Here is a 23,301-nt window from a genome sequence, read left to right as displayed (position 1 = left end):
GGCTTCAGAATGTTGGAGGTGCATTCTATTAAATAGGATTGGTCAGTTCCTTGAAGCACAGCCAGAGCTCAGCGTCCTGCACAGTAACGCTCAGACACCAGAGAGAGGGGAGGGAGGCTGACACCAGAGAGGGGGGGAAGGTATCTCTGTCACACACACACTCTCTCACACACTCTCTCAGTCAATGTCTTTCTCACTCTCAAACACTGTCTCTCACACACTCTATGTCTCACACTGTATCACATTCACTCTCTATGTGTCACACAGTCACTCACACACTCTCTTGGTCTCATACACTCAGTCTCACAGAGAGTCTGTGTCTCACACACACTCTCTCTCTCTCGCACACACTGTATCTGTTTGAAACACACTCTCTCTCACACTGTGTCTCACATACGCACTTGCACACACTCTCATTTTCAAAAACACACACTCTCTCTCTCACACAGACACACTCGCACCCAGACTCACTCTCTCTCTCACACACACACACTCTTGCACATTCACTCTCTCTCTCTCACACAGTCACTCTCACAAGCACTCTCTCAAACATACACTGGCGCCCGTTTCATTTGTGTCAGAAATGGGCCTTTTTTACTAGTGAATACATAATATACAATTCAAATGCAGATTGATACCAATGCACTACCAAAAGCTGTGAAAACAACGTATGACCATCTTAACTTCTGGAAATCACTGAAGACCCACCTGTTTGAAAAACCATACCCCACCAACCCAACTTAAGTGCCTAAAACCCCTGCAACACAACATAACCAAACCTCGTATATATCTCTCCTTCTCGACTATTCCCAATTGTGTCTGTAACTATGAAACTACTATACTATAACATCAATCTGTATTTGTTTCTCTACTGGAGTTAGCGAACACCTTCACGGTGCTATGTAAGCCACATTGAGCCTGCAAATAGGTGGGAAAATGTGAGATACAAATGTAATAAATAAATATAGGTCTTCTAAACTGCTGTTTTTCCCCAATGGGATTCAGCGTGGTGTACAACATCAGAAAGTGGTCAAACATAAGAATAACAAAAGAGCAGAAAAACGGAAACAAGCTGCCAAATCAAATATTGGAGCACTCAAATAAGAAAGTTTTCAACATTTTTTGAAATTTTAAGTAACTATGCTCAATATGTATAGTGGAAAACATGAAAAAGTATATTAAATAGCCTTTAAAAAAATGGTATTCTAAAAACAGGGGGACATAAAATTAATTGATCACACAGATGGGGAGAGTGTCCAAAGAAAGATTTTGAAATCATATCTATAAGCAGTTGGGACGTAGATCCATGGATAACGTGAAACAATATACAGGCTGCCTTAAACCGAATAAGCTCCTGAACATGTAGCCAGTGCAACTTGAGTATATAGCTGGAAACACTTACAAATGTGTGAACTATGAAAATCACGTGAACTGCAGTATTTTGAATTAGCCTAAGTTTCATCAGGTATCTTGAATTCAATCCCAAGTAGGGGCTATTGCAATAATCCAGATGCGGAAGTATCAGCATTGTGCAAATGCATCCAGATAGAAAAAAGATTGTGTTAAGTGCAATTGCCTGAACTTGAATATTGTTTTCCTCCAAAGCTGATCAACCTGGGGCCCATAAGCCATATATGAAATGCCACTGAGAGTGGGGTCCACAGAAATCAATGCAACTGTCACAAACTGGGAAGGGTGAGCCCTTGGGCTGCTGCCGAATTGGTACTGCCTAACTAACCCAGAGGCTAGGTAGGCCCTGACTGATGGCAGGTGAGTTGTGCCCAGGCTAGGACCAGGGTGGCCAGGAGAGTTGGGCGTACAGTAACAGAGGCCACAGAAGGTAAACTGGTCCAAATACCAACAATGATATTGGAGAGGGTCAAGAAAGTCCAAGCAATCCTGGAGGTCAGGGCAGGCAGGGGAGTAAAGGAGACAAGTCGAGGTAAAAGCCAACAAGTCAGTCCAAAGAAGGGAGCAGGAAAAAAGGCAGACTGGGGGGGGGGGGGGGGTGGATATACAGGAACCAAGGCAGAGAACCTGGAGAGACATACAGGAACAAAGGCAGAGGGTGGTTCTTAGAATAACCTTTTGGGGCTGCATGAGGCAGGAGCTCTAGAACAGAGCTCAGCAGGGAGCAGGCAAGAACTCGGGAACTGGGCAAGGTAGGAACAGACAGACAGGCTTAGGAACAGGGCAAGGCAGAAACAAACAGGGACTCAGGAACAGCAAATAGGATCAGGAACAGTGGTGTGCTGGAGCAGGCTCTCACAGGCTCGCAAGAGCCGGTTGTTAAGAATTTTGGGAGCCGGTTGTTAAAGTAGGGCCCTCTATGGCTACTTTAACAACTGGCTCCCAAAATGTGGGCTTGGGCCCCCTGCTGAATTATCTTTTACTTTGCTGGTGGGGATACTGAGCCCTGCCAGCCAAGTAAATAGACTACTGCTGCTCCTCGCTCCTTGTTTCCAGCATGCTGCTCAGAGCAAGACGTTGGGAGTGGTGGCAGTCCATTTATTGGCTGCCAGCAAAGGTATGCCTAGCATGCCTGCACAAAGGGAGGGAGGAGAGAGAGGCAAGTGTTGCTCCCCCCCCCCCCCCCCGACCACCCTGGCCTTTCCAACTGCAGAGCTGTCTACGTCCGAAGAAAGAGCCTGTTGTTAAAAATTTACCAGCACACCCCCCCAAGTGAAGCAACACACACCAAGTAAAACTAGGAGGCCTGTTGTAAGGGCACTGGTTGAGAGTCAGGAGCTTCCTTATACACCATGTCATCAGCCAGCACCCCCCCCCCTGCAGGGCTATAAAAGGAAGTTGAACAGATTATTCTGGCATAGAATGCTGCTGGAAATCACAGAGAGCAGGTGAGGGGCGTGACAGCAACCCTACCAGGGAGGCATTGTTTGAGACTGCCTGGGTTACATATTTACTTACAGCAGGGGCTTTGCTTCCAGGCTTGGTGGGCTATAAACTGGTCTGGTTTTCAGTATACCCACAGGAACCATTACCAATAATTGAAAACCGGGTCCTGGGAAGGCCCACAGTGATTAAGCATTGCCTTTTCCTGTATGTTTCTGTCATGTCCCCTACCTCAACGCAAGCGGCATCCTTGGGGGTCCAGTTGACATGCACACTTGACTGGCACAGCCCTGAGCCATGTATGTGTAGTTCTTCTCTGGCTCCAGGCTAGAGACTTGCACAGGAACGGGAATTGTGGGAATCCCGCGGAACCCACGGGATTCCCGCTGGGACGGAAGCAGTTCTGTGGGGATCTCGTGAGGATGGAAGCAGTTCCTGCGGGGCTCCCATGGGGATGGAAGCAGTTCTTGCAGGGTTCACGTGGAAGTGTATGCTGCACTTGCACCAGCCTCTCACCTACCGAGTACCAACTTCTTTGAGTTCTGTCTCCTCCTCCTCCTTGCTTTAACAGCACAGATGCGGAAAGTCTCCATTAAGGAGGTGGTAGAGATACAAATGGTGATGAAATTAAAAAAGGTATGGGATAAACATAGAAGATCTCTAAATAGAAAATACAAGCTATACAAAAAACTAAACTTAAATGGCTGCATGTGTGTGGATGTGTCGAGTGACACTTAGATGGCGACTCTGGCTGTGATGAACTAGGGCTGATACTGGGAGACATGTATGGTCTGTGTCTCATATATGGCAATCTAGTTTAAGATGGGCTGGAAAGGGCTTAGACAGTATCTTTGGTGGCTGGAACTTGAGGACAGTGCTAGACAGACTTTTACGGTCTGTGTCCAGCAAATGAGAAGATGATTAGGCTGGAGTGGGCTTTGAGGGCAACTCCAGCAGTTGGAACATAAGGATAGGGCCAGGCGGACTTCTATGGTCTATGTCCCAGAAACGCCACAGAAAGACCATAATCAAGTATATAATATCACATTCATTATTGATTTAATCATGAATTGATAATGATTATGTCTATTGGGCAGACTGGATGGACCGTTCCGGTTTTTATCTGTTGTCATTTTTTTTTTGTTACATTTGTACCCTGCGCTTTCCCACTCATGGCAGGCTCAATGCGGCTTACATGGGGCAATGGAGGGTTAAGTGACTTGCCCAGAGTCACAAGGAGCTGCCTGTGCCTGAAGTGGGAATCAAACTCAGTTCCTCAGTTCCCCAGGACCAAAGTCCACCACCCTAACCACTAGGCCAATCCTTTCTGCTCCCAGGCTGATGCGCAGACCTCAGCTCTGACATAGGCACGAACATCAGATGTCACCTGACCTACTGGTGGGTGCATTTTGCGATCTCTTAGCGCACAGTGCCAGTGAATCAGAGAAGTCTTACATGTGCGTACCAGAGTGTTCCAACTTCAATTCCTTCCTTGCCTGCAGTGCTGCTGCTCGAACCCAGAGAGCAGACAGGAATTTTTTTTTTAATGTACCATTAAATTCTTGTGGGGACGGGCGGGAAAGGGTTAGGGTTAGATTCTCCGCAGGGACAGGTGGGGATGGGTTAGATTCCCCAAAGGGATAGACGGGGACAGGTTAGATTCCCTACGGGGACAGATGGGGATGGGTTAGATTCCAGCAGGGATGGGTGGGGACGGGTTGGATTTCTGTCCCCGTGCAACTCTCTACTCCAGGCTCCTTGATTGCTTTGCTTCCACCCACCTGGGTCTGCTCTTCCTCTGCCTGGCTTCCCTTGCTTCTCTCCTACTGGTCTTCCGGTTCCTCCTTTCTCTTCTCTTGTCCTATGGCTGTGCCCCTTCTCCCTGCTGATGTCAGATGCCAGCACTTTATCAGCTGAGCTCTCCCTAGACTCCTTGCTTCGGCATCTACTTTGGTAGGTGTTACTGGCTCAGTAGTGTGCTTCTCCTCTACTTTGTTCTTCATTGCTGACTCTGCCTGTACCTGGATTACTCTTGTGTCCAGGGGTGTAGCCAGACAGCAGATTTTGAGTGGGCCCCAAGTGTTCTCCCCCATCCCCCACCAACTTAAAAAAATATCTCAGCTGGCAGGAAAACACTGCTCTCTACCTTGGCAGCCTGCATGCGCTGAAGACTAAGCATGCACAGGTGCCAGTATCAGCAGCTTAGGAAGCTCAGACTTCTGAAGTGGAGAGCAATGTTTTCAGCACCATCAGGAGGTCTTCAGCTGGTGGAGCTTGGGATCCCCACCAGCTACCACTAAATGTGTGCTACTGTTGGGTGGGCCTGAGCCCTAAGTGGGTGGGCCCCAGCCCACCCAGGCCCACCTGTGGCTACACCATTGTTATGTCTGCTGCCTGCATACTGACCTTGCCTGTACCTGGATTACTCTTGTGTCTGCTGCCTGCCTACTAACTCTGCCTGTATCTGGCTCAGTCTTGTGTCTGCTGCCTGCCTACTGACTCTGCCTGTACCTGGATCACTCTTGTGTCTGCTGCCTGCCTACTGACCTTGCCTGTACCTGGATCACTCTTGTGTCTGCTGCATGCCTACTGACTCTGCCTGTACCTGGATCACTCTTGTGTCTGCTGCCTGCCTACTGACCTTGCCTGTACCTGGATCACTCTTGTGTCTGCTGCCTGCCTACTGACCTTGCTTGTACCTGGATTACTCTTGTGTCTGCTGCCTGCCTACTGCTCTGCCTGTACCTGGATCACTCTCTTCCCTGCTGCTTGTCTGGCCGTCACGTTCATCACCCCGCTTCCTGCTCCATCTTGTAAGCCCTGCAGGCCGCCCGCACCTAGTTAGGTGTGCCTTTGGAACAGGTCTGGGAAACACTGTCTTACACAAACATATGAATTTAAGAGAGACAATTTCAGTTTATTTTATTTGGGGTTTTTTTATGTCACATACATGGGAAAGGATGAGAATAGTATTGCCAAAACAGAAAGACTGCAACTGCAGGACATTGGACTAGACCAGCCAGTCAGCATTCCAAGATATTCAATTCATTTCAATTCTTGTATATCGCTAATATCTTCTTTCTAGGATTCAGTGCGGTTTACATTCTAAGTGAGATAAAAGCAGATAGTATTAGTGTGAGGTATGAGAAACATTGGAGACCATTGGTGTAATGCATGAGACTAAAAACATTAAAGGATGATACTAGGAAGTAGAAGTCATGATGGATTATCATGAAACAGTCTTTGGGAAGAGAAAGGTTTTTAGCCTCTTCCTGAAGTTCAGGTAGCTGTTTTCTGTTCTGATGGGAATAGGTAGAGAGTTCCATATTTTGACTCCAAGAACAGGGAATAGAGAGCTGAAAATCTTCAGATTTCGAATTGTCTTTTGAAATGGTGATGCTAGCATTAGTTGTCGTTTCAGTCTGTTAGACTGGACCAGATGTGTAGCAAAGTGGGCTTAGCAGTTCAGATGTGAAGCCCTGTAAGATTTGAAAAACTAAACAAGCAGCTTTAAACCTGAATCTATGGGAAGCCAGTGCAGTTTGTTTAGATGAGTTGAAACACTAGTATATCTATTCAAGCTGTATATTAGTCTTGTAGCTGTATTCTGTATGATTTGCAGTTTTTCTGATATTGACACACAAGAAATAGAAAGTAATCCGAGAAATACAGTAATCCGAGTGAGATAGGACTAACATTTTTGGTTGAAGAACGGTCTGACTAGACGTAGCTGTCTCATTTTGAATAGTGTTTTCTTCCATAGCTGATTAATATGGGAAGAGAAGGTGAGTGAAGAATCAAGCAAGACCCTTAATACACTGGTTTCAGATTTGACTGTAAAGCATTGACCATTGATGATGGGACTTCAGCTCCCTGATTTTGGATCCACAGAACCTTGTTTTTTTTTTTTTGCACATTAGATATTCACAATGAATATCCATGAAATAAATTTGTATGACTGACTGGGTTGGTGTGTCCCAAGGACTAGGTTGAGAAACCTGGTGTTGAGCAGTGTCTTATACTCCTTGCTCATCTTATGGATTCCACCATCAGCAAGTCCCTGGACTTCTACAGCAATCTGAGTGCACAGATGAATACCAGTGAAATTTCACTCAATCCCGCTGGTGTAATTCCAGTGCCAAGATCCCGTTTGGCCAAGGCTGCCTCCAGAAATCCACACCTTAACGACCCGTGTCAGGATATTGACACCTGGCACTGATTCCTTTTCTCTCCACTTTCTGGCTCCGTTTTCAGTTATTTTATGCTGTATAGGGGCTCTATTTGGTTACTGGACTGTGGTAGAATTGTTTTGTTTTGTTTATCTGGTTAGCATAACCCAGGGGTTCTCAACCCAGTCCTCAGGACATACCCAGCATGTCAAGTTTTCAGAACACCCACAAAGAATATGCATGAGATAAATTTGCATACAGTGGAGGTATTGCATGTAAATTTCTCTCATGCATATTCATGGTGGATCTTGAAAATCAGACTGGCTGGGTATGTCCCGAGGAGTGGGTTGAGAACTCCTGCTTTAACTTCATGGGACTCAACCAAGTCCTTGGGACACACCCAGCCAGTCTGATTTTTAAGATATTCACAATAAATTAGCATAAGAGAGGTTTGCATGCAATTAAGGCAGTGCATACAAATCTGTTTCATGTATATTCATTATTAATATCCTGAAAACTAGAATAGCTGAGTGCAGGGAGCGAGAACAGCTTTATGGATGGAGGTGCCAAAGGAACCCAAATTAATCTCCAGTTCTGCCTTCAAGCTCTGTAGTTGCCAATATAGTAGAATGCTGATTATATAGACTATCCTCTGCAGGGTGGTGCAGATAATTATAAATCCGGATAATTGGGCATATCAAATTTCTATGAAGAAAACAAGATTACAGCATTGCATATTAAACATTAGTTTTATTTTCATCCATTTCCAAGCAGCGATAGCAAGGCTGTTTCCTCTGCCACGTCCCCGCAAGAGCAAGGCAGAAGAAAGGGCTTTTTCTACTGCGTATGAGTCTGGAAAGGGTAGGGCTTTTCTCTGGGCAGACCACGAGGATTGGCTGGGAAGGTACTGCAGATAATGGGTCCAGATAATTGGAAATCCAGATGATCAGTGTTCAGATAATTGGCATTCTACTGTATTCTGCTGGGCAAAATATCAGCGGGGTCATGGCATTTGTGGCCCACCCCATTCCACTGCTGGTGGCTGAATGTGTCCCAGGTATTGGATTGAGAACCACCGTGGAGACCAAGATGCCTTTTGCTTCAGGTGTGGATAGGGTTACCATATGGCTCCAGAAACAGGAGCTGAGGAAAGGGGGAGTAGGAGGAGTAGGCTCTTGAACAACACTAGTAGGCGACGTAGATTAGGAACAATCTCTTTATTTAAATATACACTCGACTCAGAAACAGGAGGACTGGATCAATGTGTCCTCCTTTTCTAGGTGTGGAGCAGTAAAATCTGGCCCTGCTTTCCTCTGAGCTTACCTAATCTTGCCCAACCCCACCCCTAAAAAAGAATTGTCCTAATATTATCTTTAGTTTTCCGCCATCTTGTTACGTTTTCTGCAGAAATGGTTTATGAGTTTCAGTCACTGACCTGGATGTAGTCATTTTATTCTTCTGTGGCTGTTGTGAGTCGTTTTTATGATTGCCTTATATGACTCCTCATGTCTTTGATGCTGATAATGATATTTTAATGATTACTTTATTGCACATACTTTAGGCTTGTATTTTTGTTTTGTTCATTGCACTGGCTGTTTTAAAGAAAGAGGCTGGTCATAAATTGTAAAATTAAATCAAGGTATAAAACATTATAGAGTCTTAAGAAAAGCACATCTTCATCTTGGCTTTGGGCCCAGAAAAAGCAAAGTGCCTTGGAAAGCAGAGCTGAGAGGAATGTCCCTCCTGTGCCACCGTAGCCCAGACTCTGCTTAGTGCTTACCTCACTGATTCATGCTTCAAGTCCTCTGCCCCTTTGCTGCATCCTTAATTGAGGGGGTCCTTGCAGAGTTTAATTCTCTAAGTAGGTTTTTTTGTTTGTGTATTAAGTCCCGGTCAGCTGGGGGTCTTTCTGTGCCGGCTGTGCTTTGCATGCAGACACATAAGTTGTGATGGTACATCCAGCCCACAGGCCCTTGCTCTTCAGGGAGCTGTGGAAGCATTTCTGAGCTAGGGTTGTTGATTTGGTTTTCAGGAATCTGTGTTGGAGATTTTTATTCTTTTGCAGCTAGAGTGGCCACAGCGAGGGGAAGATGGCAGAATCTGGAGGAGGTGAATTTGGCACAGATCAGCAAAGCAGGTGAGGAAAGAACAGAGGTTTCAATGGGAAGTGTAGCAGCCGTGCAGAAACCAGCAGCAGGCAGTAGCACTGGGATAGGTAATGTTAGGTGGACAGGAGTATGGGGAGCGGGCAGTGCCAGGCAGGAGCACCATACAGGATTTTGCCAAAGACGTAGATACGTTCATTATAGGTGGATTCTGAGAGGCAAAGATACAAATAGAGTGTGGGGAGGGGCAGGGAGGTTTGGAAACAATAGGTGGCACATAAGGGGGGAGGAGGGGACATTGAGCAAGACCAAGGAAGAATGTAAACTGGAAACTTGTGGTGCAATAAGTCATAAAACCTTAGTGCTGCTCTGATGCCTCACCCCATCCCCAGGGTTCAGCAGGTCATCCATTCACAGTCCTGCAGCTATTACAGTAGTTACAGCTTGGTGAGTTTCACTATTGTTCAGGAGAGATGTTGCATAGCACATTATCATGGGTGCTGTCATTTGTTTTGGTTTAGTGCAATTGAAAAGTCCAACACCTCAAGGTGCAGCTTCTGTGCTCCTGCGCATAGCACCACACTGTTGCAGGGACTGGCCGCACTCTGGGCCCAGGGCCAGCTGTTGGATGTCGTCTTGACTGTAAATGACCAAGCCTTCCATGTGCACAGGGTGGTCCTGGCAGCCTGCAGTGACTACTTCAGGTGAACATTAGCCATAATAGTGAAGATAAGCTTAGCCTCTCTTCCTCCTAATATCCCTGCAATTCCAGCGCCTTTCCCACCTGGTGTCACCTCGATGCTCCCACCAACTGGCATTCCTTCTAGTGTCCCCGCGATGCTCCCACCACCGCTGTTCCTTCTAGTGTCTCCGCGATGCTCCCACCACCGCCGTTCTACCTGGCCATTCCACATATTGTCCCCGCAGTGCTCCCACCACCGCCGTCCTTTCTAGTGTCCCCGCGGTGCTCCCACCACCGCCGTTCTACCTAGTGTCCCCGCAATGCTCCCACCAGTTCCGCTGTACCCTATCTCAACGATGCTTCCGCCAGTGCCTTTCTCACCTGTTGTCCTCAAAATGCTCCCACCAGTACCTTTCTACTTAGTGTCCCCTTGATGCTTCCACCAGCACCCTTTCACCTGGAGTCCTCGTGATGTTCCCATCTGCACCTTTTCACCTAGCATTCTGTGATACAAAAGTGTTTGATATGTTATCTGGCTGCCTTGAAAAAACAGGTACTGTTTGAAAGGTTAAGTGTTCCTTTGACACATCTGATGTAAAATATGAGAGAAATAGTAAAAGTATTAGGGGACATAATTGAACAATCTCCACGAGAGATGTAGAGTAGCCTGAATTTATTCAATGGATCTTACTGTATCCCTCACTGAAACTCTCTTATCTTGATCTTTAGGGCAATGTTCACAGGTGGGATGAGAGAAGCCACACAAGATGTGATAGAACTGAGGGGTGTTTCTGCTAAGGGACTTAAGCACATCATTGACTTCGCATACAGTGCAGAGGTCACCCTGGACTTGGACTGTATTCAGGATGTGCTGGGGGCTGCAGTCTTCCTCCAGATGGAGCCTGTGGTACAACTCTGCGAAGAGTTCCTCAAGTCGGCTATGAGTGTAGAGACCTGCTTGAACATTGGGCAGATGGCCACAACCTTCAGCCTGGCATCACTGAAGGAGTCGGTGGACACCTTCACCTTCAAGCATTTCTTGCAGATATCGGAGGAGGAGGACTTCCTGCACCTGCCACTGGAGAGACTGGTCTTTTTCCTGCAGAGTAATAAATTGCAGGACTGCAGCGAAATCAATCTGTTCCAAGCTGCCATCCGCTGGCTTCAGCACGATCCATCCCGCAGGCCAACCGCCAGCCGGGTCCTGTGCCATGTCCGCTTCCCACTGATGAAATCGTCGGAGTTGGTGGATAACGTGCAGACGGTGGACATCATGGTGGAGGATGTTTCCTGTCGGCAATACCTATTGGAAGCATTCAACTATCAGATCCTACCTTTCCGCCAGCATGAGATGCAATCTGCCAGGACTGCCATCCGCTCTGACGTCCTTTCCCTGATCACGTTTGGTGGCACCCCATACACAGACAATGACAGGACTGTCAGTGCTAAAGTGTACCACCTGCCAGATGCTGACGCAAGGCAGTTCAAGGAGCTGACGGCTATGGAGATGGGGTGCAGCCATGCTTGCGTGGCACTGCTGGACAACTTTGTCTATGTAGTGGGTGGGCAGCACATGCAGTACCGCAGTGGTGAGGGGGCCATGGATGTTTGCTTTCGCTACGACCCCCACCTGAACCGTTGGCTGCGCATTCAGGCCATGCAGGAGAGCCGAATCCAGTTCCAGCTAAATGTTCTGCAGGGTGCACTGTTTGCTACTGGCGGCAGGAACCGCTCAGGCAGCCTTGCCTCAGTGGAGAGATACTGCCCCAGAAAGAATGAGTGGGGCTATGTATGTTCTTTGAAGCGTAGGACATGGGGACATGCAGGAGCTACTCTTGGTGAAAAGCTGTACATCTCTGGTGGCTATGGGGTCTCTGTGGAGGACAAAAGGGCCCTGCACTGCTATGATCCCACAGAGGACCAGTGGGATTTCAGGTCCCCCATGAATGAGCCAAGGGTCCTCCATGCCATGATGGGGGCCAATGGCAGGATCTATGTACTGGGAGGCCGGATGGATCACGTAGATCGCTGTTTTGACGTTTTAGCTGTTGAATGCTATGTGCCTGAGACAGACTTATGGACCACACTCAGCCCCATGAGGGCAGGCCAGTCAGAGGCAGGTTGCTGTCTGCTTCAGAAAAAAATTTACATCGTTGGGGGTTATAACTGGCATTTGAACAATGTGACCAGTGTAGTCCAGGTGTACAACACTGAGAGCGACGAATGGGAGAGGGACCTCCACTTCCCAGAATCATTCGCTGGGATTGCCTGCACACCCGCCATACTTCCACAGAGCGCCTTGCAGAGATAACCTACCCTTCTCGGGAACAGACACCCAGAGATGTAATCCCGACTCCTGGACCATAAAACCCTTTCCCAAACCTCAGAACCTGTCTTCGATAGCTGATATTCCCTGACAGTGGGTGACAGCATTAAACAGAGGGCCTAGTTTATTGAGGACTTTCCTGTAGACAGAGAAAAGCCTTAAGGGCTGATGCAGAAAACTTGTGGTAGAGTCTCCAGTGCAAACATAGCGCCTAATTTTTGCTCACCGATGTAGTAAACAAATTATATGCAAGCAGGACCTGTGCAAAACGTGTGCACTAACCTAGGAGAGAACACCAGACGCATGTGTGCAAGGTTCTGCGCTAAGGACAGCTAGTGCTGCGCTTATTGTGTGAGCAGAAACACGTACTGGCACACATCTGCACGTGGGCTGGATTGGTATTCTGTGCATAACATTTTTGCAGTGCCGATATTTTATGCACAGAATGGCATCGCATCACATGTACAGATGTGTGCCGTTTTTCTGCTTAGATCTTTGTGATGAACTGACACCTCCCCCGTTCTCTTTCTTTTTTTTTTTTACCCAATCTCTACTTGTAGGCCACAAAAAAGTTGGTGGTGTCCCGTATGCTGGCAGAAAAAGAAGCAATTAGATAACACCAAAAACGCTTATTGATTTTTATATTTAAATTTGTTTGTTGACATTTCCAAAAACAACTCAATATAAGGCATGATACATTCCAGTAAACAATAAATATAGAAAGGCCTTGTTTCTTTTAGCCTTCCCAGCCCAGAACATGGACGCCTCTCAACTTGGAAAACCCACCCTCTATCCCATGCCTCTCCCAAATAATTTAGTTCAGAACTCGATGATGGATGACTGTACCCCCCCCCCCCCCCCAAAAAAAAAGAAGTGGCAATGAATACAAATTAACAAAAACAAAACAGAGAAATTCAGTCAGCACGTAGGGAAACTATATAAGCCCTGTAACCTAATCCCAAGAAGATATAAAAACAAGAGAGGCAGAGGACCTGGGTTCTTATGACCCACTGAATAAATGCAAATCCCATGGTACAACTATAAGAAGAGAGGAAAGGAAAAAAAGGGGGGGGGGGTCACTCCGAGATCCCAGTAATTATAGAGTGTTGAACACTTCACTATGGGCCCAAATAAAGAGGAACTCCCTTTTACGTTTAACTCTCATTGATTTTTAAGAGGAGAATAAATATACACTCTCCACCAGATTCCTCTATGTTCATCCACCCAGACTTAGGGCCCTGTTTGCAAAGGCGCACTAGTGTTCTTTAGCGTGTGCTAAAAATTAGTGCATGCTAACTGTGTAGGCGCCCATACAGCACTCTAACAGCGTGCTAACACATGCTACTGCACCTTTGTAAACAGGGACCTTAGTGTAGTATGGTTATCATAATCTTTATTCAGTTATTTGAAGTGAAAAGGGAGGCCTTCAGTATAAAGCGTTGTACCAGTGATGGACAGATTCGTCAAATTTGTAACGTTGGTGGTAGAAACTACTGCATAAGTTCAAACTAACCTTCAGACCTGGCATTCACCTTAAAGTCTTCTGCGCACATCTCTGCATCGGGGCGGAATAGCTAACAGTCTCGTTACCATGGATTTTAATATGCTGTGCACTGGTGTCTAACACAAGGTTTTGCCCAGAGTTAGCTTCTGTGCAAAACCTTTTCTGCATTGTGCACCCAGAAAATTGTACACAGACATTGCGCTAACTGTATGCTACACAGAAAGGGAGTCCAAAAGCACACAGTGAAAGCGAGTAGCCAAACCCCCCCCCCCCCCCCCCCCCACCAACACACACACAAGGATCCTTCAAGAGTGGGGGCGTCACAGATATACTTTATTGATCAGACCCGACATGGTTCTTGTTTCGGCGAAACCGCCTGTATCACCAGTTTTTAAGCTAGCAAACATGTCTTTTTAATATTATATTTTTTAATGTTATGTTTCTGTCGCTTTAGTTTCTCTCATATTTCAACCTGATTTGTGTGTCTTTTACACTAGACTTGTTATTCTCAAGGCAAGATTGTATTTTTCCATTGGGAGATTGATACATTTGGATTTTGACACTACACTACAGTTATGTATGAGCTACATGTAGCTTCCCCTTGCTTTTTCTTCTTTCCATTTCATTTCATTTTATCATTATCACCCTTTCACTTCATATTTATCATATTCATTCATTTCACTTTTTTTTTTCTTTCATGATCTGGCTTTATTTATGTTTCAACAATTTTTATTGAAGGAACCAACAGTTTGACAATCCAACAGTAATATACACAACACATGTATATCCAAACAACCAAAATTTAGCAGAACTCCACATGTCCCAACAAAACTTTTTCATTTTCTCCCCCCCTGGTACCCCATCCTAATTCCCCCCTCCAAAACTACTTGAAGTTCCCAGCTTTGCCAGCCAAAAAGAGAAAACAGATTCAACACTATTCATTTTCATATCACTTTTTACTCATTTGTTTGCGTATTCATTTACCATTTATTTTTGTATTTTATATTACTGGTTCATATTAACATGTTTAGTGTTGTTTTTAATTAACTTATGGTTGAAATCCAATTTTTCTGTAAGTTTGCGCTTATTTTTCATGTTTATTTATCTAGACCCCTGATGCAAGCGGTTTTGTTGAAACACGGTCCGTGTCGGGTCTGATCACTCTTGAAGGTTCCTTGTGCTTTTTTTGGCTACTTGCTAACCGTACGCTACCATCTGTGCAAGTGTTCTGTATCAGCCCCTTGGCATGCGTTGGACACAGATACCAGATTCAAAGATTCTTGATTTGTTTCTTTGCTCTGTCACTTTATTTTTTTAATCACTGCAGGGTAATCAGGGATATATTTGGTAAATAAAGGAGAAGATTAACTTTTATGTTCTTCAAATGCTTATCTGCTTATGTGGGGTTCAGCATGGGGGGGAGGGGAAAGTAGTTGAATTTGTAAAGTAAGGTGTGTGGGAGAGTGAAAGGAACAGGGCGAGTCAGCTTTCTGTTCTCTCAGCTCAGCAGTTCTTAGCTCTGCTCTTGCCTCTCTTAGATATAATTATTTTCCTTTTTTACATTTTATTTACATTTAGATTTGTTCCCAGATCATGTTAGAACTTCCAAGCTACAGTTTGGTACAAGAAAGAATTCTGTTTGAACTGAAGTCATTCAGCAGAGCCATCTCCTAGTATTTTAGCCCAGAGGCAAGTTAGCATATGTGCAGGGGTAGCCTGGTGATTAGAGCAGAGGGCTGAGAATCAAGAACGCCAGGGTTCGAATCCTGCAAGTCACCTAACTCTCCGTTGCCTCAGGCAGGGGTGTAGGTAGAAGTTGATGGGAGGGAAAGGCCTGGGGGTTGGACTGGTGGGGCCAAGCATTTCCTCTCTGTCCTCTTGCTGCCACATGCCCCCCCCCCCCCCCAGATCATACTCTTGCTGGTGGGGATGCTTAAGTCCCACCAGCCACAGTTTTGCCACTAGCATGTGTTATCAGGGAAACAGGCAGGCTGCTCCAACACCAACACTTCTGCACATGCTCAGTTCAATGGCTGCCACAATTTTGGAGGGAGCTTGAGCCCAAAGTGTGTGTGGTGGTGGGGAGGGGGGGGGGAGTCTTCCAAGTCTCCTGCTGGCTATGCCACTGGCCTCAGATACAAAAAAATTGTAAGCCTGTAGGAACAAGTATGTAAAAACTGTCCTACTGGATCAGACTAAAGATCCATCATCTTGTTTCCAATAATGACCAGTCCAGATGTACCTTGACCTGGCTAAAATTATGAGCGGGGAGCAACAATAGATGCTGTTTAACAGGTAAAACTTAGGCATTCCTATGGGGAGAGTGTTAGATCACAAGGGGAAATATGCATGGGAAAGCTCCTGGAGCCATTTATGGTTACTGTGTAGTGTGTGTACATATATATATATATATATATATATATATATATATATATATATATATATGTGTGTGTGTGTATGTATTGTTTCAGGCTGAAAATGTCTGGAGCATTTGGTGCACAGTATCCGGTGAATTCCCACTTGGACATTTCCCACCCACCAATTACTCCCTGGATAATTGCCCCCTAACTAATTCCCACCCCAAGATGTCAATTTCCACCTGCAGAATCCCCCCCCCCCCCCCCCCCACCTCTAATCCTCCCCGATATCTCAATTGTAGGCTTTCTAACTTATATGGGTTACTTGCAACATTTACTTGCTCAGGGTTTCCTGGCAGGTTTCGCACTGCATGAATAAATTACTTTTTGAAGTCATCCACATAGGTCACTGAGCATCATGTTGCCAGGCAAGAGTACATTTATTAGCATATTGACATCACTGATATTTACAGACATAAAGTCCGTCTTTTTTTTTTTTACATTAAAGTTCCTTTAATTTATTATATCTTCTTTTTGGTTACTATGTATTTATATTTTTATTTGTTTACCGCATCATATCTTCTATAAAGGATTTGCTGGCGTCCTGCTTATTCGTCTGTGTGATCTTTCCTTCTCTTTGTGTCTTGGAAGGTCTGTGAGCAACATGCTAAATTCTTGGAATAAGACTTGTTATTTATAATTGAGTATTCATAACTGGTTATATATAGGTAATATTTTTTCTTTAGATATACACTGAGGGGCATAATCAAACAGGGACGACCATCTCTAAGGACGTCCCGGCGAAGGGGCGGGGAAACCCATATTGTCAAAACAAGATGGGCGTCCATCTTTTGTTTCGATAATACGGTCGAGGACGCCCAAATCCCAACATTTAGGTCGACCTTAGAGATGGTCGTCCCCGGTTTTCGGCGATAATGGAAACCGAGGATGTCCATCTCAGAAACAACCAAATCCAAGCCATTTGGTCATGGGAGGAGCCATCATTCGTAGTGCACTGGTCCCCCTGACATGCCAAGACACCAACCAGGCACCCTGGGGGGCACTGCAGTGGACTTCACAAATTGCTCCCAGGTGCATAGCTTCCTTACCTTGTGTGCTGAGCCCCCCAACCCTTCCCCCCCAAAACCCACTCCTCACAACTGTACAACACTACCATAGCCCTAAGGGGTGAAGGGGGGCACCTACATGTGTAAAAGGTAGGGGGGGATGGGCCTGGGTCCTTCTGGCTGAAGTGCACTGCACCCACTAAATCTGCTCCACGGACCTGCATACTGCTGTCAGGGAGCTGCTTATGACTTTTGAGGCTGGCAAAAAAAATGTTTTAAGTTTTGTTTTTTTGGGTTTTTTTTGGGTTGGAGGGGGTTGGTGACCACTGGGGGAGTAAGGGGAGGTCATCCCCAATTCCCTCCGGTGGTCATCTGGTCAGTTCGGGCACCTTTTTGTGCCTTGGTCGTGAAAAAAAATGGACCAAGTAAAGTCAGCCAAGTGCTCGTCAGGGTCGCCCTTCGTTTTTCCATTATCGGCTGAGGACGCCCAGCACACCCCAGTCCCGCCTTCGCTACGCCTCCAACATGCCCCTGGGAACTTTGGTCATCCCCGCGACGGAAAGCAGTTGAGGACACCCAAAATCGGCTTTCGATTATGCCGATTTGGGCGACCCTGGGAGAAAGACGCCCATTTCCTGATTTGTGTCGAAAGATGGGTGCCCTTCTCTTTCGAAAGTTAGCCTGACTGTGTTAGAAGTATATTTGCAATATACTGGTAAATGTTATGGAGGGGGATTGTCCTTGCTGGGGGGGGGGGGGGGGGGAGAATTGGTTAGGGGGAAGTTGACCTAGATGTAATTATCCAGAGGGTGATTGGTGGATTGGAACTGTCCGGTGGGAATTTTCCGGATGGGAACTCACGTAGAACCATGCTGGGAGAGTAAAGGAACTAGAATAGAAGAATAAGTGAATGCCAGGGGAGGGAACATAGAAAGTGCCGGGGGGGGGGGGGGGGGGGGGAGATGGAAAAAGTGTCAACAGGGAGAGGTGGAGAGGAGAGAGTTAGTGCCTGGGTTGAGTTGGGTTGGGGGTTGATGACTGCTGCGGCCACCCAAATGTTTAGTGAGTTGTGCTAATTTTTATTAATTTTTAGGAGCCAAGCGATGGACAGGACAGCGTCCAAAAGGAAAGTCTGCTTGTATTTTCCCTTTGAAAGGTGGTGTCAATCCATGGGCAGAGGTCCCCCCCGTGGACTAGGTGTGAAAATTGCCACTTAGGATCTTGTGTTCTAGATCCACAATGGTGCTAGGTAATGCTTCTTTCTCTGCTTTCCTCTGGGCTTGTCTGTTTCATTCATTCTCTGTCAATGGTTCTCTTCCACCTTTCTGTTGAACTGGAGGAAGAGATCAATACTTTATCGGGGCAAAATTTAAATAGAGAAGGCATTGTGTTCTAATTTTCAAAGAAAAAGTGTGCTGAAAATTAATATAAAGTATGGGGCAGCTAAAAGGGCTAAAACCGTGCACAGGTTTATGGAAATGTGAGTTACACGCCTCCTCACGATTCAGCTAGAAGTGCTCACACTGTGGAAAACTGCTCCTGCTGTTAGCCAGGTTGAGTGAGAGCACTTTTCAGTCAAGCCATGTTACCTGGGTCAGTCATCCACCCACTTCCCAAGCCTTTCAGGTTTCTGACCCACTCACTTATGACAACCATACTGGAGGTTCAAATCTAATCTGAGGTTACAAACTAAAAGGGCAACTTGTCAGGATAAACATATCTTTACATTTAGCAAAGAAGATAATGGTTTGAATTTCAAAGGTGTGATGCAATACTTCTGATAGAGGTTTGGTTCTACCAACTTGGGCCAAAGATAGCAGATCTGATCAGCACATGCTGAAAATGTGCCAACTGCCTTGGATTTTTTTTTGCTGTCAATTTTCTAAAGAGAAAGATTATCCTGTCCCCATGTTTCCTTCCTTTCCCCCAATAATGTCCACGAAGCTTCATTCACACTTTTGCTCTTACAGACCCCTTTTTTCTTTTTCTTTTCTTTATGGAAATAGGTCAGAGCACATTGTGATGTCATCAAGCATTTTTAAAATCGCCCTACCATTGGTTAATATAACCATATGCACTGGGCCAGCATTGGGGGAGCGGTGCAAACAGGTCCAGTGGGGCCCCCTGTGAGCCGGCATGTCTTTCCTCCATCTCTCCACCCTATCCAGTGTCTCCCTCACCTTGCGGTCTAACTTTAAAATGCATTCCATATCATCAAGCTGATCAATCCATAGACTGGTGGGTTGTGTCCATCTACCAGCAGGTGGAGATAGAGAGCAAACTTTTGCCTCCCTATATGTGGTCATGTGCTGCCGGAAACTCCTCAGTATGTTCTCTATCTCAGCAGGTGGTGGTCACACACAGCAGCAGCTCTGGCTAGGCCTCCAAGCCTAATCCTTAGGTTTTGTTGAGGCCTGGGGTTGAGGGCTCTTTTGAGCAAGTGCAAACCTGGTGGTGCCAGGTCCCTCCTTTTCTCCCCCCTCCCGCTGGCTCCGTTTAAAAAAAAAAAAAAAATTTTAAACGTCTTTAAAGGCGTTTAATTCGACGTTTCTTTAAACGTTCATTGCAGCTACTCACTGGGACACCAGTTCGTTACAGCTCGGAGCGGCAAGCAGGTAATTTTACCTTTTTATAGCGGGCAGGGGGTTCCCCGATTCTTCTCCTCGTGGCATATGGCGTCGGAGGGCGAGGGCGCAAAGGGTCGCTCCCCGGATCGCTGGAGCGCTTCTAGAGGGGATGCGGGGGTTTTACAACCTGATTCGCCCTTGATGGGTGACAGTTTAGTGACCGATGAATGTCCCGGTCGTTCCTCTGGCGTGGCGTTTTTTTCCCGCCATAAACGCCCATCCCCCGCTCCTCGCCTCCGCCATCTTGGCCGGCCACGCGGCTCGGACGGCTTCTTCGTGGGCCGCCCTTGAGGTTGGAGACATTAATGCCATGAACGCCCTTAATTTGGGCGACGGCACAAGCGGCTAAAGTTAAGCGCCGTTCTTCCCGCGCGGCTCCTTCGCGGAGTTTCGCGCCGGACGCCATTTTGGATGCGCAGCATGTCTCTCCCCCGCTATTGCGAGCGCCGGTTGAGAGTGCGTCTAGGGCTGTTGCCCAGGCTGCGGAAGTGCACAGTCTGGGGGGTTTCTCCCCCGAGTTTGTTTTGCTGCTGCATCAGGCTTTCCTCATGCAAAACGCTGCCCCTGCTCCCTCTTCTGATAAAGAGGTTGAGGTTCCCAGAGGTAAACGCCCTCGGGTTGATTTCCAGGCCTTGGAGGACTTTGTCTCCTCCGATGTAGATGAGGGCAGCGTGTCTGAGGTCTCCCAACGGTCCTTTGCGGATTCCTTGGAGGAGATAGATCCCCGCTCGGATGGAGCGGATGACCCCTCTGCAGCGCGGCTTTTTAGCCCAGAGGATTTGCCCAACCTGTTTTTACAGGCCATGGACACTTTGAAGATTTCCTCTCCGGAGGACGTCTCTCCCTCAGCCCCTGTTGGCTCTGCCATTATGCTGGGGACGAAGCGCCCGCCTAGATCCTTCCACGTGCATGATGCCATGCATACCTTAATTGCGGCTCAATGGGATGTCCCGGAAACGAGCCTTAAAGTGGCTAGGGCTATGTCCCGCCTCTATCCTTTGGCTGTGAGTGAACGTGAGGCCTATCTGTGGCCTACCGTGGATTCTTTAATCACTGCGGTGACTAAGAAAACGGCGTTGCCGGTGGAAGGTGGCACGGCCCTAAAGGACGCCCAAGACAGAAGATTGGAGGCGGCCTTAAGGTCGTCCTTTGAGGCAGCTGCTTTAAGTTTGCAGGCCTCAGTTTGCGGCTCCTATGTGGCCAGGGCGTGCCTGACTATGGTGCAGCGGGCTTCCCCCTCGGATCTTTCCTTGAGGGCTGATTGGCCGGCCCTGGAATCGGGCTTAGCCTATTTGGCAGACTTGCTGTATGATGTCTTGAGAGCCTCAGCTAAAGGCATGGCTCAGACAGTCTCTGCGCGGCGGTGGCTTTGGCTGAAACATTGGTCTGCTGACCACGCCCCTAAATCCCGCCTGGCTAGATTGCCTTTTAAAGGCAAGCTGCTCTTTGGGGTCGAGCTGGACAAAATCGTGACCGATCTCGGCACGTCTAAGGGCAAGAAATTACCAGAGGTCAGGGCTCGGGCTAGTACTCGTCCCGGTACCTCCAGAGGACGGTTGCTGGAAGCCCGTCGGTACCGCCCGGGCAAGTCGGGTTCCTCTGCCCCCTCTTCCTTCAAGAGGAATTTCTCCCCCAAGCAGCATTCCTTTCGCAGAGACCGCCGTCCCGGAGGTGCTCCCTCCGGTCCTCCCCCAGGGTCTCGTACCCAATGACGGGGCCTTGGTCCACGCCCCAGTGCAGATTGGAGGACGGCTGTCCTCGTTTCTGGGCGAGTGGACCACTATAACTTCAGACGCGTGGGTGCTGGAAGTCATCAGAGACGGCTACAAGCTAGAGTTCTGCCAACCCTTAAGAGACGGGTTTGTACTCTCTCCCTGCAAGTCTCCGGTCAAGCTGTGGCAGTGCAGCAGACCTTGGACAACCTGATCCGCCTGGGGGCGGTCGTTCCGGTGCCAAAAAATCAGATTGGCAAGGGACGTTACTCCATTTACTTTGTGGTTCCAAAGAAAGGAGGTTCTGTCCGGCCTATCCTCGACCTCAGAGGGGTCAATCGGGCCTGGAAAGTGAGGCACTTTCGCATGGAGACTCTCCGCTCTGTTATAGCGGCAGTGAAGGCAGGAGAGTTCTTGGCTTCCTTGGACATCAAGGAAGCGTACCTGCATATTCCCATCTGGCCTCCTCTCCAACGCTTTCTGCGTTTTACAGTCCTGAGACGACACTTCCAGTTCAGAGCCCTCCCTCTCGGGTTGGCTACTGCTCCGCGGACCTTTTCCAAAGTAATGGGGGTCATAGCGGCCTTCCTGCTAAAGGAAGGAGTACAAGTCCATCCTTATCTGGACGACTGGTTGATCCGAGCCCCCTCTTATGCAGAGTGCGGCAAAGCTATGGACCGGGTAGTTGCTCTTGTGAGCTCCCTGGGATGGATCATCAACTGGAAGAAGAGCCAGCTGCGCCCGACTCAGTCCCTGGAGTATCTGGGAGTTCGATTCGACACCCAAGTGGGCAGAGTGTTCCTGCCAGACAATCGGATTGTCAAGCTTTAGGCTCAGGTGGACTAGTTCCTAGTAGCCTCTCCTATTCGGGCTTGGGACTACGTGCAGCTGTTGGGCTCTATGACGGCCACGATGGAAGTGGTGCCCTGGGCCAGGGCTCATATGAGACCACTACAGCTATCTCTGCTGCTGCGCTGGACTCCGATGTCGGAGGATTATGCTGTGCGCCTTCCCGTGGACCCAGCAGTGCGCAAGGCGCTGAGCTGGTGGACGCAGACAGACAAGTTGTCTGCAGGATTGCCTCTGGTGACCCCGGAGTGGATTGTCGTCACGACAGACGCCTCTTTGATGGGCTGGGGAGCCCACTGCTTGGGAAGGACAGCGCAGGGGCTCTAGTCTCCTGCAGAGGCAAGTGGTCTATCAACCTCCTGGAACTCAGAGCCATTCGGTTGGTGTTATTGGAGTTCATCCCGGTACTGGTGTTGTAGCCTGTACGGGTCCTGTCGGACAATGCCACGGCTGTGGCCTATATCAACCGCCAGGGAGGTACCAAGAGCGCCCCTCTAGCCAAGGAGGCTATGAGTCTTTGCCAGTGGGCGGAAGCGAACCTGGAGCAGCTTTCAGCGGCCCACATTGCCGGAGTCATGAATGTCAAGGCGGACTTTCTCAGTCGCCATACCTTGGAGCCCGGAGAGTGGCAACTATCTGCTCAGGCGTTCTTGGACATCACGAAGCGCTGGGGCCAGCCGAGCCTAGATCTGATGGCGTCATCGGCCAATTGCCAAGTGCCGCGCTTTTTCAGCAGAGGACGGGACCCTCGATCCCTGGGAGTAGATGCTCTTCTCCAACAGTGGCCGACACAAGAGCTCCTCTATGTGTTCCCGCCCTGGCCCATGTTGGGCAGGGTGCTAGACCGGGTGGCAAAGCATCCCGGCAGGGTAATCCTGGTGGGTCCGGATTGGCCCAGACGTCCCTGGTATGCGGACTTGATCAGGCTCTCAGTCGACGATCCTCTGCGGCTGTCAGTGGAGCAGGGCCTGTTACATCAGGGTCCCGTGGTGATGGAGGATCCCTCTCCCTTTGGTCTTACGGCCTGGCTATTGAGCGGCAGCGTCTGAG

At 47.9% G+C, this 23,301-nt stretch overlaps 1 protein-coding gene across 2 annotated transcripts; it reads left to right on the top strand.

Annotated features, from left to right (window-relative positions):
• The first annotated feature begins 8,859 nt into the window (after positions 1–8,859).
• On the top strand, positions 8,860–12,804 carry KLHL26 (kelch like family member 26). 2 transcript variants are annotated; one of them, XM_030219011.1, is made up of 3 exons: positions 8,860–9,159; positions 9,649–9,831; positions 10,539–12,804. In XM_030219011.1, exons 1-3 carry the CDS (start codon positions 9,113–9,115, stop codon positions 12,118–12,120), a joined length of 1,812 nt encoding a protein of 603 aa, XP_030074871.1. In that variant the 5' UTR covers positions 8,860–9,112; the 3' UTR covers positions 12,121–12,804. The 2 variants fall into 2 exon arrangements, with proteins under 2 accessions (XP_030074871.1, XP_030074872.1); XM_030219012.1 differs by lacking the exon at positions 9,649–9,831.
• The last annotated feature ends 10,497 nt before the right edge of the window (positions 12,805–23,301 follow it).

This window comes from Microcaecilia unicolor, chromosome 11, assembly GCF_901765095.1.
Source record: "Microcaecilia unicolor chromosome 11, aMicUni1.1, whole genome shotgun sequence".
Taxonomy (NCBI): domain Eukaryota; kingdom Metazoa; phylum Chordata; class Amphibia; order Gymnophiona; family Siphonopidae; genus Microcaecilia; species Microcaecilia unicolor.
Note: the sequence above shows the minus strand (reverse complement) of the source record. Positions and strands in the feature narration are given on the sequence as shown.